We start from the raw sequence: 14,442 nt of genomic DNA, 5'->3' as shown, positions 1-14,442 counted from the left end.
TTCATTGCAATTTTGACAGACAATGATCCAGATGAACGATTTGTGGATTAATTAATCACTGGACATACAATTATTTGGAAAATAATTTTGATAATTAATTGTTTTAGGTTGTTTTCTTTCAAGCAAATGCACCGATTGCAATTTCTCAAATGTGACTGTCCTGTTCTTTGGTCTATTTTTGTGAACTTAATTCAATTTTGGACTGACAAAACAAGAAATTATGTCAACCTGGGTTATATAGGGGTGTGAATAGAGAAAATACTCTATTCTATTTTGATTAAATGATCTGTAATCAAATAATCATCAGTTGATGACCTACTATAGCAAAATGAGTTAAAATAGTATTAGTATTATTATAACGACTATAAATACTGCCAGGAAAGCATTTTGCAATTGGAGTCAACCCAATCCTGCAGTCCTTTTCAAAGTTAATAGGAAGTGTTTTCTACAATAGGAGACACAAAATATTTTGTGAATCAATATGAAGAAGTAAACGTGCAGTGCACTTACGATCCTGCAGGCCGCGCTGTCACACCCTGGCGCTGCCTCCATACAGTCATGATCCAGTCAGAGCAGTAGCAGGAGTCACTAGTATTTGGTCGGACAAGGTAAGAAACACGTTATTTTTCACATGATTACTGTGTTAGCGCACGTACAATACGTGTTGTAGCTTTGCTCAGAAGTTGCCATGGTTTTATGCTGCTACAGAGGAAAAGTTACAGCAGGGCCGAGCTCAGACTGTAGCCATAGTCGCTCTGTTTACGTCAGCTAACATTGCTAGCTAGCTTGAATGCTTTCCCCACTGCTAACAAAGTTAGTTAGTTCGCTAGCTTAACTGTGTCTTGGCGTGAATTTAGCCAGTTTGTCCCTGTCCACAACAATACTCGTTCTCATTTAGGCGAGTGTTAAATTAGCATTAAATGCCGACCACGTTTAATATGGATAAAGTTTACTTTTTTTTGCTAGTGTGCTAACTTAGGGGCACAGTATAGCTTTACGTTAGCTAAGGCAAGCTGACGTTATGTCGCAACAAAGTTGCGTTGGTTGTGTGAAAAGTCTACAGTTTATGATGCAAACGCATATCATGGTTACTACGTTTGCTTACTTTGTATGTAAGAGTGCTTTGAGTTAACAGTAATGAACTAATATTAGTTTAAATAATCAATGCATGACAGGGTGGGGGTGTTGAAGAGTATAATTGCTAATGTTAGAATGAGTTGGCACTTGCTACATCCATGTGTTGCGTTTGCTGTTTATACTTGTTTTGATATTAATGAATTTATGTCACATGTTTTGTATTGCAGGAATGTAAATGTCTGAGGACAGGGAAGCCCAGGACGATGAGCTGCTTGCTTTAGCAAGTATCTACGATGAGGAGGAGTTTCACCAGGCGGAGTCTGCACAGGGGGGAGAGATCCAACTCTGTCTGGAGCTCCCTCCTGATTTCAAAGTTGTTGTCAAAGGTACAGCTGTTAGTGAGCTGTTTAAAGATATAAGTGCAAAGTTTACTACTTTCATCACAACTTGTGTGCAAGGCTGCATAAAGTTAGTTATTCTCTCCTCATCATGCTACTCTTATAAAGGCACATACTGTATATTTGTCTCACTTCCGTTTGAAATGTAACTAAATCTGCTCTGTGTGTTGCAGGAGAGAAGCCAACTGAATATAATGTCTGCTTCTTACCTCCTTTGGTGCTCAACTTTGAGCTTCCGGCAGACTATCCATCCACATCCTCACCTGTCTTCACTCTCAGCTCTAAATGGATAACCAGAGCACAGGTAAGACTCATGGTAGCTTAAATCATTCTTCAATACATCACTGCATATAAGATGACCCCCACATGTCTTCAAGTATTCAAATTGAGAGTCATCTAAGGAAAAACTTGGCTTTTGTTATCACTCAGAATAATGTATTCCTTACTAGTCATCAATGTCAATGTTCCTTTTCCATTTAACCTCCTCAGATGAGCTCTCTGTGCAGACGCCTGGATGAGCTGTGGGAGGAGAACCAAGGCTGTGTGATTCTCTTCACATGGATCCAGTTGCTCAAAGAGGAGGCGCTGGACTTTCTGGGCATCCAGTCTCCTCTTGAAGTCATCAGGGGTGGAATTAAGGCAGGTGGTGAGCGCAGGAAGACGGACTCAGCAGCCACAGGTACAATATGTGTTTTGTTCAATTAATTTGAATGTGTGGATGCATCAGCTAAAATACTTCTCCAATAGTTTCCCCAGAATATTATCTGTTAAAAGTAGATGTAGTAGCTGAAAGACAAACTAGGTCAGCACAAACTCTAATATGTTGTTCTTCAATTATGTATATTAGCTGGATACAGTAACTGCAAATGATATTTATTCGCACTGCCTGATTTGTTGTTAAACTATTGCTGGTGTCTCTTTTTTTATATTTGGTCAGTCCACATTGTTTAAGACCTCTCAGTCAATATACATTTTAAGTAAAATCACCACATGACGAGCATTTGTCTGTCTTCCATGAGAAATGTACATTATTTTATTTAAGTCAATTGTATTTATTATTAATTGTGTATTAAGTATCTGTAAGCACACTTTGGTTCTGTAAAATGTAAACCTATTAAAAAAACCTTTTTCAAGTTATTTATGTTTATTAATTTTGTTCAGCTCTGACACAATGTGGGAGTCTTTCTGAAAACGCTGAGGAGAAGAAAAGAGAAGTGAAGAAGGAAAAGTCTGAAGCACAGTTTTCATTGACTTCTCAACTGGACCAGCGGGCTGTTTTGTTGATGGACCCGCGTGCCGATCTCCTACCTCAGCTCCTGGACTTTGACGAGGAGCAGCGCCAGAGGGTGTTTGACAGCAAGGTGTTTGGCTGTGGAATCTGCTTTGTAGAGAAGCTGGGCTCGCACTGCCTCTGCTTTAAAGAGTGCCAACATGTCTACTGCAAGGCCTGCATGACGGAATACTTCCAGATCCAAATACGGGAAGGCAACGTTCAGTGCCTTAATTGCCCTGAGCCCAAATGTACCTCTTTAGCCACACCGTCGCAGGTAAGAGAGCCGTAAAGTAGATGTGTGTGTATGTTCCTGTGTTTGTTTCTGCTTTTCAGAATAAATTCCCACTCTACAAACATGTTATGGGCTTACCCATCCCATCACTTGGAATTAACAATTTTATCGCTCAGGTGAAGCAGCTGGTGGATGAGGAGCTGTTTGCCCGTTATGACCGTTTGCTGCTCCAGTCCAGTCTGGACCTCATGGCTGACGTGGTCTACTGTCCCCGCCAGTCCTGCGGCACCGCTGTTATGGTGGAGCCAGACACAACCATGGGGATTTGCTCGGCCTGCCAGTATGCCTTTTGCACACTGTGCAAGTTGGGCTATCATGGTCTTTCCCACTGTAAACTCCCCGCAGGTAATTTCCCTGCAAATAGATTTGCTGCACAACACGTGCTATTAAAAGACTTTTGAAGCTGTGTAGCAACAGGTGGGCTTGTTGAGTACAGATACTGCCCTTCAACTGAAAAGTGTGGGTTTGTTCCCCAGAATAGAATTGGTTCTTACAAGTTTACTTATTATTTATTCATTTTTGGCCAGTAATCTTTGGTTTTAACATCTCACATTTCACCCTGCTGTCTTGGTCTATGAGAATGTGAGACTTAACGTATATCCTGTTGTCATTTGGCACTTTATGTTGGACGGATCCCCATCAACAGCCATCCAAACGCTCTACAGTTATGCTGATCATGTATTTGAGGGTTAAAGGAGTTAAAACTCTCACCAAATGAAGTTAATTGCAACATTTAATGCTAATTATAATGTAGGGCTGCTTGATTATGGCCACAATCAGATTATTCATTAACTTTGGAAACCTCGTGCATTTATTTAACTTTTAAAACAACTTTTTATTAGTGGATTTCCTTGAACTTCAAATATAATTCAACTGAAAACAACAACAACATCTTGTTTTTATAATCATTGGAAGAAACAATCGTAGTCCCTTTTTGCCATGTGTATTCTAAATAATACTATTACTGTTTAACTACTACTAACAGTTAGACAAAACTGTACAGCTGTGATATTCGGTTTTGAAAGCTAAACACGCATCATAAAGTCTGACTTCCTGTCCTTGTTCCACAGATGAATTGCGTAACCTCAGAGATGAGTACCTGTCAGCCACACCTGCGGGGAAAAAGTTCATGGAGCAACGCTTTGGGAAGAGGGTGATCCAGAAAGCAGTGGAAGAGTCCTTTAGCAGAGACTGGCTCAATGAGAACTGCAAAGGCTGCCCACGTTGTGGAACTAATATACAGGTTGGGCTCCCCATGCTGCTCACAGTACAAATAGAACAGGCTTTGAATTTATTGCCAGGGGTCAGTGTTCACTGCCTTCCGTTTTAAATATTTTATTATACATTATACAGGTAGAAAGTAATACACAGACTGTGAGAATTTTAAACTGCAGCCTGTGTTTGACGCACAAAGGTTTTGCATTTTAAAAAGGGTTTAAATGCACAGATGATTAAAGCTAAGGTAGGCAACTTTGGTGAAACCAGTGAGATCAACTGAGGTTTTTTGCCTGGATTTCCCCCAAAACACATGAACGCTGCTGGAGAACAAGTCCAGGAGAGAAACGCCGCTCACACTACCTCATGTCTCGTTCACATGTAATAAAACACCTGACATTGAATGTAAAAAGGAAGACTATGGTCACAGGCAATAAGTGCAGGCTTTAATTTATTGAGCTCAGGATGAAAGAATTTCAACAAATATAACAAAAAAATGCTTTGAAAATATATTGCCTACCCTAGCTTCATCTAACAACTTTAAAAGTGTTTAATATGTACTAAATACTGTCCCTGAAGATCCCCATGTTCAGCCCCGGGTTGTGTCGGTTATTATTGTTAATTGATGTTTGCTGAGTCCTCTCCTGCTAACGCCTTCTCTGTGTGTCTTTCTAGAAGGTGGACGGCTGTAATAAGATGACCTGTACCTCGTGTAGACAATACTTCTGTTGGCTGTGCCTGGGCCTGCTCAGCAAAGTCAACCCGTACAGTCACTTTAACAACACACAATCACCTTGTTATAACCAGTGCGTGATCTTCTTTTTTTTTTGTTCACCACTCCAGCAAAGTAGTCACTGACTGCTTACTGTACATCTATAAACACATTGGTTGAGTGTGCATTTTCTTTTCCTGTTGCAGACTCTTCCAAGGTGTCGATCTTGATGAAGAAGATGCCTTCTGGAGTGATGAGGAGGACTGACACCTGTGCAGTACCTCGCTGCTGGATGCTCCATTTGAATGCACTTTATCTCACGTAACCATCACTTCAACTGTGACACTTACCATGCCTGCATTAGCACAGCAGTGCCACTACAACCATGTACCATGATACCATTGTTTATGTTTTTGGATATTATTAAGCATCTCTGGCATAAAATATTCAATATCTGGGTGTAAATGGTTCATATTTACTTTATATATGACAGATGTCATGTATATAGAGTATTTCTTCAGGAATAGCATGAAACGTTGTAGCTTTTAATTCAGAGAGAAACAGAAAGAGAACAGTTGGTTTACAGAAAGTAGAAATTCTTAAGAAAATCATGACCTTCAAGGATATAGTGGATATTTTGAGATATGACAATGTCATAGGACTGGACTTTTATTTCAAAACTCAAAGAACAAAGACAAATGTGTTTATCATACTCTAAGGTCTACACATCTACTGTCTCTCTCCATAATTAGATTTTTTTTTTCTAGATGAGTTTTGACATCTCACATGTGAGACTGGAACCACTGACTCAGTTTAGTAAGTTCAAGGTGTCTGCTTCCAATTACCTCGCAACTTGGTGTTGCAGGGAAAAGAAGGACTGCATTGGCCGCTCTGTCATATTAAGTATCCTGCTTTGTTTTATTAAGTATCTAACCTCTGGCTGCCGTTCTGTCACATGTCAAAACTATAGCACTTAATTTACTTTTCTTCAAACGAACTTCAAGGTGGATAATTGATACAGGATTAAAGCAATGGAGGCCCACGTGGAGATGCGTCACCCAGACATAATTACAGAACTACTCAGATTGTGTTTTTTTCAGCTTTAGGCTGAGTTGAATACCAGAATGGGAAACCATTTTATCTCCCTCAGAGTACTTGTTGACATTTTCTTTTTTAAATCTTATGTCAAGATGTGATAGATGTGAAAACTAATCCAAACTTTTTTTGAGAACAGAGAAGAAGAAAAAAAAATATATATTTTTTTCTTCTTCTCTGTTCTCAAAAAAAGTTTGAATTTTTCTTAAAATGAGTTTCATTTACAGAAACGCGACTTTGCACGTCATGTGATAATAATCAGACTGGTTGAAAATATGAATTTTATGAGCTTGGTCGTGTGTATTTGATTTCATAATTAGTTTAAGTCGTATGTATTTTTCCATACTGAATGTAATAATGGAGGACACTGCAGTAAATAATTATGACACTCGATCCTCTGGTGAGGATTGTAATTATGGTGTGTGTCAAGTCATTCAGGGACTGAGGTGTGAGAAAGGAAATCCAAAACATTTAGGAGCGATCTTTGATTTATTCACACCTTCCTTTGTACAACTGTTACTTTAATGTTGCCAAAGTTTAGTGTCAAAGAGAGGCCATAGAAACTTCATAATGTACAAACATATTTTGTATAATGTTAATTTATTTTATTTTTTACATTTGATCTAAAAGAAGACTATCTCATGGAGGAAGTTCTGTTTTAAATTTGCATAAAATCTGTTCTTACTCAACGTTGAATAATTGCTGCTTCAAAATGACTACTTTCAGAGTTGACGCCGGTTGGACTGGTAAAAAGACAATCTATTGTTCAATCTTGAAATGCACACGGATTCACGTTCCCTTCAGTGCAGTCCCACTGTCGCTTCATTTATCATGTAGTAAACATTTGAATACAGGACCTGCAGAATCCTGTTGAATGCATTCGGCATAATGTTCCTCAAAATAAATGTTACCACTTCAAATTTTCTCTATATTATTCATTGCCAGCATAATTCTTCTCACTCTGCGTTTTGGTGCACAGCTGTGTAGCACTTTGAGGTTTTCACTGGAAACAATTGTGAAACCAGTATTGTACAACATATTCAATGATAGTGATTACAAATCAGAAAAGAAAATAAGATTCCAAAGACGAGTTAGGCGAACAGTATTGTTAAAATAATCTGCTAACAACTGGATTCACAAATGTATAGACTGGCGGTCAAATTGGGTACAGTGTGCTTCATGTCAGGAAGAAACCAAGTAGCATCAGTGGAAGATCACAGGAAGTAAAACACAGTAATTACTTTATATTAAACATGCATATTATGTATATTCAGAAGCCTTGAGGCAGGTGAAAAAAAACAACCTGTGGTGATTGATCCAGAATATTTCTTTAAGTAACTTTCCCCCCCCCCCCCCCCCCCTCTGTGAAAACAGGTGAAAAAAGGTTTTTAAAAGTGTCTGTTATTGTAATACCAATTTCGGCCACAAGCGGCTAAAGCGCAACACTACCCACTGATTTAAATAGTACTAAAGCATTAATATTTTCTTTCAGGTAAACTTTAGAGTATATGGAGAAATTAAACTCACCTGATAGAAAACTGTTTATTTAATTATTTATTAAAAAGTATTCTGGCGACAACCTTTTATTTGTACCTGTTCTTGAGTCATTAGTCAGACTTAGAAATGGCTCACCAGAATGAACTTTTCTTACTTACCTTTCGCCGACTTCCATACCTGCAGTAGAGTCCACAAGAGAGGACTCTAGATGAGAGGAGAGGAGATATAAATCAATAGTTACTTAAAATGTTGTATTAGCAACAAACTAACTCCAGAAAGCTAATATAGTGCCTAGCTTGGCAATAAGCTGATCATAGAAACTCTAAATTCTACTAAATCACAAAAGAGCACATCTAGATAATGCTCCAACAAGGACAGTAGATGCCAGTCAGTGTTTGCTTGGTTACAGATCTGACAGAATGGTGCATTTAACAATGTCAAACAATGCAAGCTGATATGGAACTGTGCCAATAGTGGTTGGCTCTTTAGTTGTTCCTCACAAATGTACACCTCCAAAATAGACCACATTCAGGCTTCAAGTCCCATGATCTCTTAAGCTACTATAAAATGACATGTCAATGTTTAGTAAGGATATATAATTTAGAACTGGAGTAGCCAAGAAGCAGTTTTCTCTTTTCTATGGTTGTATAAAGACAGCATTCAATGTAAAAAATAAAGAAACTAAATTGGAAACAAGGAAGCAAATGATGTCGAACCTGATACAAGGGTTTTCATAAATTTGATTTTGTTTGTTTTATTAGGCATTGAATTTCAATTTTGACCAAACTTTTAGTCTTAAGTTAAAAAATGTGCTCTTTGTAGTGCTTTAAGTATACCTTTACAACACCTTGTTACCTGAAACATGACCCACATTTACCCTGTACTCCAGAGGTTATACTGTGACAGAGAGACAAACAATGAAATACTAAAGAAACAAAGAGCCCACATTTTAGCCTGAGATTGCAAAGAGACGACAACATGGTGTATGCCCTTTGGTTAGAGTTGCTGACAGGGGATAACCCTTTTAAAATGTCCCCTCTCTCCTGTCCTGCCCTGTCCCCTGCCTCGTGCCCCCCACCCGCCCCCGCCCCTGCCTGTCTTTCTCCATACACTGACTGACTGCCTGAACTGACTATGCCCATAAAGACACCTGCTCTCACAAACACAGGAAACCACAACCAGCAGCACCTGACCATCACTGAGGAACTTCACTAACCCTCACATCGCTCGTTGTTTTACCCGTGCCGAACCAGAAAAGCAGGAATAAAAGGGTCAGTGGATTTTTGATGTGGGGGCTCATGGGATGCGGCCTGGAGCTCGGATGGTGGTGATGAAGATCCCAAAGCTCGGTGTCAGGTGTTCTGTTGTCAGCCATGTTTTTGTGGAATGCAGTGGTGTTGAGTTGGATGGATAAACTGTCTGGCTTGGGGAAGCTATTATGTTTTTTCACAATGCTGTGGACTACACATTAACTTGATGACAGCCTTTTGATTTGTTTTGTGATTATGTATACAACTTTGCTTTTATATGTATCTCTCAATTGGTCTATCTATTTAAGAAGCATGTGCTTAATCAACACCAAAAACAATTTTAAGTGAGGCATTTTTGGTATGATTACTTTCTATTATCATGTCTTAGTCAGATATAAATTCTGATATGAATTTGCTGACAGACGGCTGTATAAATCAAAGCCACTCATACTTTAAAGATCAGATGTGATCTATAAAGTATACAAATCCTTAAACAAGAAAACAGTGGCAATACTATGATGTCCAAATTAGTCCAAAGATTGTTTAGTGCTGAGTCATGTTTTAATAGGACCAAAAAAATAAAAAGTGCAATATCTGATATAAACATCTAATATAAGTACTAATACCTCAACATTGTACTTTACTTCATTACTAGAGTAAATGTGCTTCTTGTTGCTGTCCACCATTGTTAAAACTGAGCTTTATTAAATGTTCCTCTCCTGTTAGAGACATTTACTGAGACAAAAGGACAGCTCATCCACGCATCATGATTGAAAGTGACAGAGAGCTGTCGTCCATGGTGCAGGAGCTGTGGGACAATGACGTCAACAGATTCAAACCTGGAAAAGACTACAGGATCTCTCTGCAGGTGCACCACGCACACACACACACACACACACACACACACACACACACACACACACACACACACACACACACACACACACACACACACGCTCACACACACATAATGCTTAATAATGCTCTCATTATTAATCATGTCTTACAACATCTTATTCTGTGCAGTTTACTTACATCCTAGCTGTCTCTTAAAGAAATATACAATTACTCTGTGTGTAATTTAAGAGCCTCATGTTGGTGTATCACCTTGAAGCAACTTCTATCACACGTAACATTAATAAATATCCTAAACACTCCACTCCAAGACAATAGTATAATTCAAGTGAATACACAAAATATACAAAGAGATATATCACTTCATATAAACTTTCACAATTCAATATGAAAAGAGAACACCTGAGACCTATTGAAGAGGTAAAGAACATGTGATAGGGAGCAATGAGGATTGTGGGAAATGTGGTCTTAATCTAAACTGCCAGCTCAGATTGGGCAACAGAACCATTTGTGTTTGGTTGTTTGTTGTTTCAGCTGGTTTGGTTATCCTCTTACACTGTAGCAGTGCATCAATGTTACAATTGTAGCTCTGACTGAATGCAAAGTGCACGGAAGCATGCAAGAAGAGCATCTGAGATTTTATGGAGCGGTGACATAAAATATTAAACTACAAGTCACATTTTAAAGTGTGAGAGTTTCTCTTCCTGCTGCAGGGCAAAGCTGGTAACAGCATGGCACTCAATGACAACAGTGATGGAGCCGGATATCCTCTGTTTACATTTGTCGATGAGAACCTTTTCAAAAAGGAGACTTTTTTAGGTAAGTGCATGAGGGCAATGTGACAAAAAAGTGAATTATCTGTCTTCATGCCTTAATGTTCAGTGTCTTTCACTTGTTTCTGTGGGATGCGTCTTACATAACTGCTCTGTCAAAATCTTTTGAATTGACATAATCTCTTCACACATTCCACTGCACCGTTTGCCAGTTTGATACTATCCTCCTCGTCGCCTCCCTTCAGAGTAAAGCTTCTTCATCTACTCATAAGCTCCTTATGACGAACAGCGGCATGTTTCATAACCACAGAGCATGCAGAGTCCACTGCGCTGAGTGCAGAAAGATGCTCCTCTACCACCACTGGCTTCTTCAAATCTTCCTCTGCATGATAACTGCTGAAGCCCGCTTCCTTCTGGCAATTCTTGTCAAGCGATGTTTTCACAGATTTATATTGTGTATCTTGTTGCCCTCGCACAGAGCTGTATAGGGAGTTATGTAACAGATGTTATTTAGAGTTCACTCGGAGGCAGCTGTCCCTATTGCAAAAAAGGAGGATTTCTCCCTCCTTGCTATTTTTGTACTTAGTTTGTCCGGTCTCTAGCAAGCTGCTTCACTGTCCCTCACCCGGTTACTTGAGGTGGGGATTTTTTTCATGCCAAATCCAAAAATCTACTTTTCTTAGACCGTTTCCATCCATTCTCTACTGAGCTAGAGGTTTCTGCATTCAGCTTTTATAATTGTCATTATATCCATATCCCAGGATGAACAAAACCAGCCTGTGTTTGTTTCTACAGCCTTTATCTCCCTGTTGGATAACTATGTGAGTGACACCGGCGAGCCAGAAATTGTAACCCCTGAGGAGGTGGCAGAGAACCACAAATTCCTGGACTCCATCATTCAGTCTCCTACTATGAAGGTACCCGTGGGCACGTTTGGAAATAAACTCTCCTTGCTGTGCCTCAATAAAGGCACATTTCTACTAATGAATGAATGAGAACTCATAAGGAGTTGCACAGTTGTTTAAATAGTCACATAAAACAATTACACTGACTCCCACAATGATTTAATTATTATTAAATCATAACTTTTATACTAAAAGTCTACAGCCATGCCAGAGATTATGTGAGGTTGTACTTAGACACAGCTTTGCTTTAATCTAAATGTTAGCATGTTAGCGTTGTCATTGAGAGCATGTTAGCATGCCATGCTAACATGCTCTCAATGACAACGCTAACATGCTAATGTTTAGCAGGTATAATGTTGACCATGTTCCCTATCTTAGTTAAGCAAGTTAGCATGCTAACATTTACTTATTAAAACCTACTAAATGACATCAAAGCTGAAGGGGAATATCATTAGTTTTGCAAGTATTTGGTCATTAATAAAGGGAAGTAAAGGGATGATGACAGGATTGAGTCACACCGCTAACGTGGCTAAAACTGTAAATGACAACATTTTATAGGAAATTCTTATTTGTTTGCAGATAGCTCATAAATACCTGGTGGAGAAGAAACTCTCTCCAAAGGATGAGACCCAATTCAAGGAGCAGCTGTACAGGATCTGGTTTGAACTTTATGCGAGGAGAGGATCCAGCAGGTGGGTGGAAATTTGGCTTAGCACCAAAATATACCTTCAACAGTGGAATCTGACACTATGATGGTAACCGTCTTACTCTGGGAAACTGGCTCTGTGTAGCACTTCCAGTCAGCATTACTGTGACTAGAACTACTAAAAAAATGTTTAATTGTGGAATGTTCAGGAAGCAAGCAGACACTAAACACCACATTCTGTCCAAACGGCAGATGAGTTAATACAATTAGTCATTTTAATAGATGCCAAGCTGCTAAGTTTAAAGTTATAATGTCCCATCTCTCCCTTTAAATGAACTGAGCTTGGGACTTGATGAGCTGATAAAAATTACACTTTTTGAAAATGTTTTTTCTGCATGTACCAAGTGAGAAAGATCCTTCATACAAAAAAAACCCAACACAGAGTGGAAAGCCTTCAGTACATCAACTTGACAACAAATCAGCAAATGTGTCTGTCTGCCTCCCACCAGGCCTGACTCCTCCGGATTTGAACACGTGTTTGTTGGAGAGACGAGAGGAGGCCGGACTGTCATCGGCTTTCACAACTGGATCCAGCTCTATCTACAAGAGAAGCTGGGACACATTGATTACAAAGGCTACAGTGTCGATGCCAATTCACCCCAGGTACGATGTTATTGTGCGTCTCATGTTTTAACTACTGCATCGGTTTTGTATTACCCTGTCAAATATTCATACCAATATATCTGACAAATCTCTTTCCTTGCTCTCATCATCGTTCTTGCACACTGATGAGAAACCTCACATCCTGCTATGACTACGTTTTCTCTCTCCTTCTGCTCAGCTCTCTGTATTTCGTCTTTCTAACCTGAGCCTAATGCAAATCACTGAGCACATGTTTTGGGGTATTAGCCCATTTTCTATATAAACACAGGAAGGAGTCTCCTGTAGTTCAAAACAGTACACCCTTTGCATATCCTATTTTGGACAGTATCATGGAGCATACTGCATGCCAAAGTATTTGCATGGAGCACTGGAGTCAAGGCACAGAAGTTTGTTTGATATTATGATCCCCTAACGACTACAATCATCACCTAACATGACAATCATCACAAAAGATGCGTATGTATATCTTCAGGAACAGGAAAATAAAATGAATAAGAAGGGTTGTGGAGGATAAACATAAAAATGCTAATGGTAAGCCGAAATTTGGAATTACCAAGTCAAAATGAGAAAATAATAAGTAATAATTATGAGATAACTCAAAGATTATGACTCATGAAGTCAACATATTGAGATTAAAAGTCAAAATGATGAGGTAGTAAGTCAAACGTACGACTTACTAATGAATTATGAGTCATAATTCTAACTTTGGCTAATAAAAATTCATAATTCTGACGAGTATTTCTATTTTAATCATGCCTAACTTTTCATATTTATTTTCTTTTCTTGGTGAAAATTGGCTTCCAAACATCAGGTGGTGTGTATAAGAAGTGTGAAACACTGACAGGATGTTAATGTTGTCCCACTCTCACCTCCTCTTCATCCTGGTTTCAGATTTTCTTTCTCTTGATAATAACAAGCTGACACCTTAAACATTATGAGTCAGTTTCACATTTTTCTCACATCTTTCTTTCTCTCTAGTCTCTTCTCCTCAGACTGATGGGAATAAGCCCACGGCTGATTTTGTCAAACAATCCTACACATTTCTCCATCCTTCTCCATCCTCTTCTCTTCTCTTTCATCACCTGTCATTTCTTTTTCTCTCTCTCTCTCACTGCAGCCCGATGAGAACAAACACATCCTGGCGCTACAGTTCAGCTGGAAGGACGGTATAAAGCCCAAGGGCAGCATCTTCGTCGGTGTCAGTCCAGAGTTTGAGTTTGCTCTCTACACTCTCTGTTTCCTCTCCTCGCCCAACGAGCGCGTCAAAGTCCAGTTCAGTTTCTACGACGTGGAGATTGTTTGCCACCACTACAACCAGAAGCACATTGGCACCACTTACCCTGTGCTCCTTAAGTACCGGAAACCTACCTAGTAACTTGACTAGAAATCAATATGAGATATAACTTCTCAAAATCTTGAGCTTGCATACAGAGTGCCACAGGTATTGTTGTTGTCTTTTTATTTTAGATAACGATACAATAAAACCTTACAAGACCAAATTGAATTTGTTGTTGTCTTTATTGCACAATGATGCAGAGTGTGTTAAACAGTATATATAGTTGGGTATATATGAGTCATGTGCTAATTACGGATGTTTATGAGTTACTCTTAACAATTTACATTTTCCCAATAACTGGAGCACAATTTATAGGCAAATATCATACTTTTTACTCCATTCGATGCATTAAGTCACTAGTTACTTACCAGTTAATAATACAAAGTATTATCAACAAATAAATCATGAAAAATATTATATCAATAAGACTATAGAAACATATAAATACATGTGAA

The 14,442-nt window shown here is 38.9% G+C and overlaps 2 protein-coding genes across 4 annotated transcripts; both read left to right on the top strand.

Moving 5' to 3' along the window:
• Positions 1-491: 491 nt before the first annotated feature.
• On the top strand, positions 492-6,982 carry rnf14 (ring finger protein 14). Of its 3 annotated transcripts, none has more exons than XM_029448935.1 (9): positions 492-608; positions 1,305-1,463; positions 1,649-1,779; positions 1,965-2,154; positions 2,637-3,022; positions 3,157-3,385; positions 4,111-4,283; positions 4,931-5,061; positions 5,174-5,234. In XM_029448935.1, the coding sequence occupies exons 2-9, from the start codon at positions 1,313-1,315 to the stop codon at positions 5,232-5,234; spliced, it is 1,452 nt and encodes a 483-aa protein (XP_029304795.1). In that variant the 5' UTR covers positions 492-608; positions 1,305-1,312. The 3 variants fall into 3 exon arrangements, with proteins under 3 accessions (XP_029304795.1, XP_029304796.1, XP_029304794.1); XM_029448936.1 differs by lacking the exon at positions 492-608 and adding an exon at positions 737-898; XM_029448934.1 differs by lacking the exon at positions 492-608 and having other exon boundaries at positions 1,313-1,463; positions 5,174-6,982.
• Positions 6,983-10,382: 3,400 nt separating this feature from the next.
• endou2 (endonuclease, polyU-specific 2) lies at positions 10,383-14,103 on the top strand. The gene is made up of 5 exons (XM_029448610.1): positions 10,383-10,483; positions 11,233-11,354; positions 11,922-12,034; positions 12,498-12,651; positions 13,769-14,103. The coding sequence occupies exons 1-5, from the start codon at positions 10,396-10,398 to the stop codon at positions 14,021-14,023; spliced, it is 732 nt and encodes a 243-aa protein (XP_029304470.1). The 5' UTR covers positions 10,383-10,395; the 3' UTR covers positions 14,024-14,103.
• Positions 14,104-14,442: the final 339 nt, after the last annotated feature.

Source organism: Cottoperca gobio, chromosome 14, assembly GCF_900634415.1.
Source record: "Cottoperca gobio chromosome 14, fCotGob3.1, whole genome shotgun sequence".
Lineage (NCBI taxonomy): Eukaryota > Metazoa > Chordata > Actinopteri > Perciformes > Bovichtidae > Cottoperca > Cottoperca gobio.
The sequence above is the reverse complement of the archived record's forward strand: the minus strand, read 5'-3'. Positions and strand labels throughout refer to the sequence as shown.

Bases quoted from the DNA above. Each gene is read 5' to 3' on its own strand.
- rnf14 (XM_029448934.1), top strand. From the start codon at position 1,313: ATGTCTGAGGACAGGGAAGCCCAGGACGATGAGCTGCTTGCTTTAGCA. The intron at 3,023-3,156 runs GTAAGAGAGCCG...TTTATCGCTCAG, and splicing joins CTTTAGCCACACCGTCGCAG to GTGAAGCAGCTGGTGGATGA. The intron at 3,386-4,110 runs GTAATTTCCCTG...CTTGTTCCACAG, and splicing joins CCACTGTAAACTCCCCGCAG to ATGAATTGCGTAACCTCAGA.
- endou2 (XM_029448610.1), top strand. From the start codon at position 10,396: ATGGCACTCAATGACAACAGTGATGGAGCCGGATATCCTCTGTTTACA. The intron at 10,484-11,232 runs GTAAGTGCATGA...TTGTTTCTACAG, and splicing joins CAAAAAGGAGACTTTTTTAG to CCTTTATCTCCCTGTTGGAT. The intron at 12,035-12,497 runs GTGGGTGGAAAT...GCCTCCCACCAG, and splicing joins GCGAGGAGAGGATCCAGCAG to GCCTGACTCCTCCGGATTTG.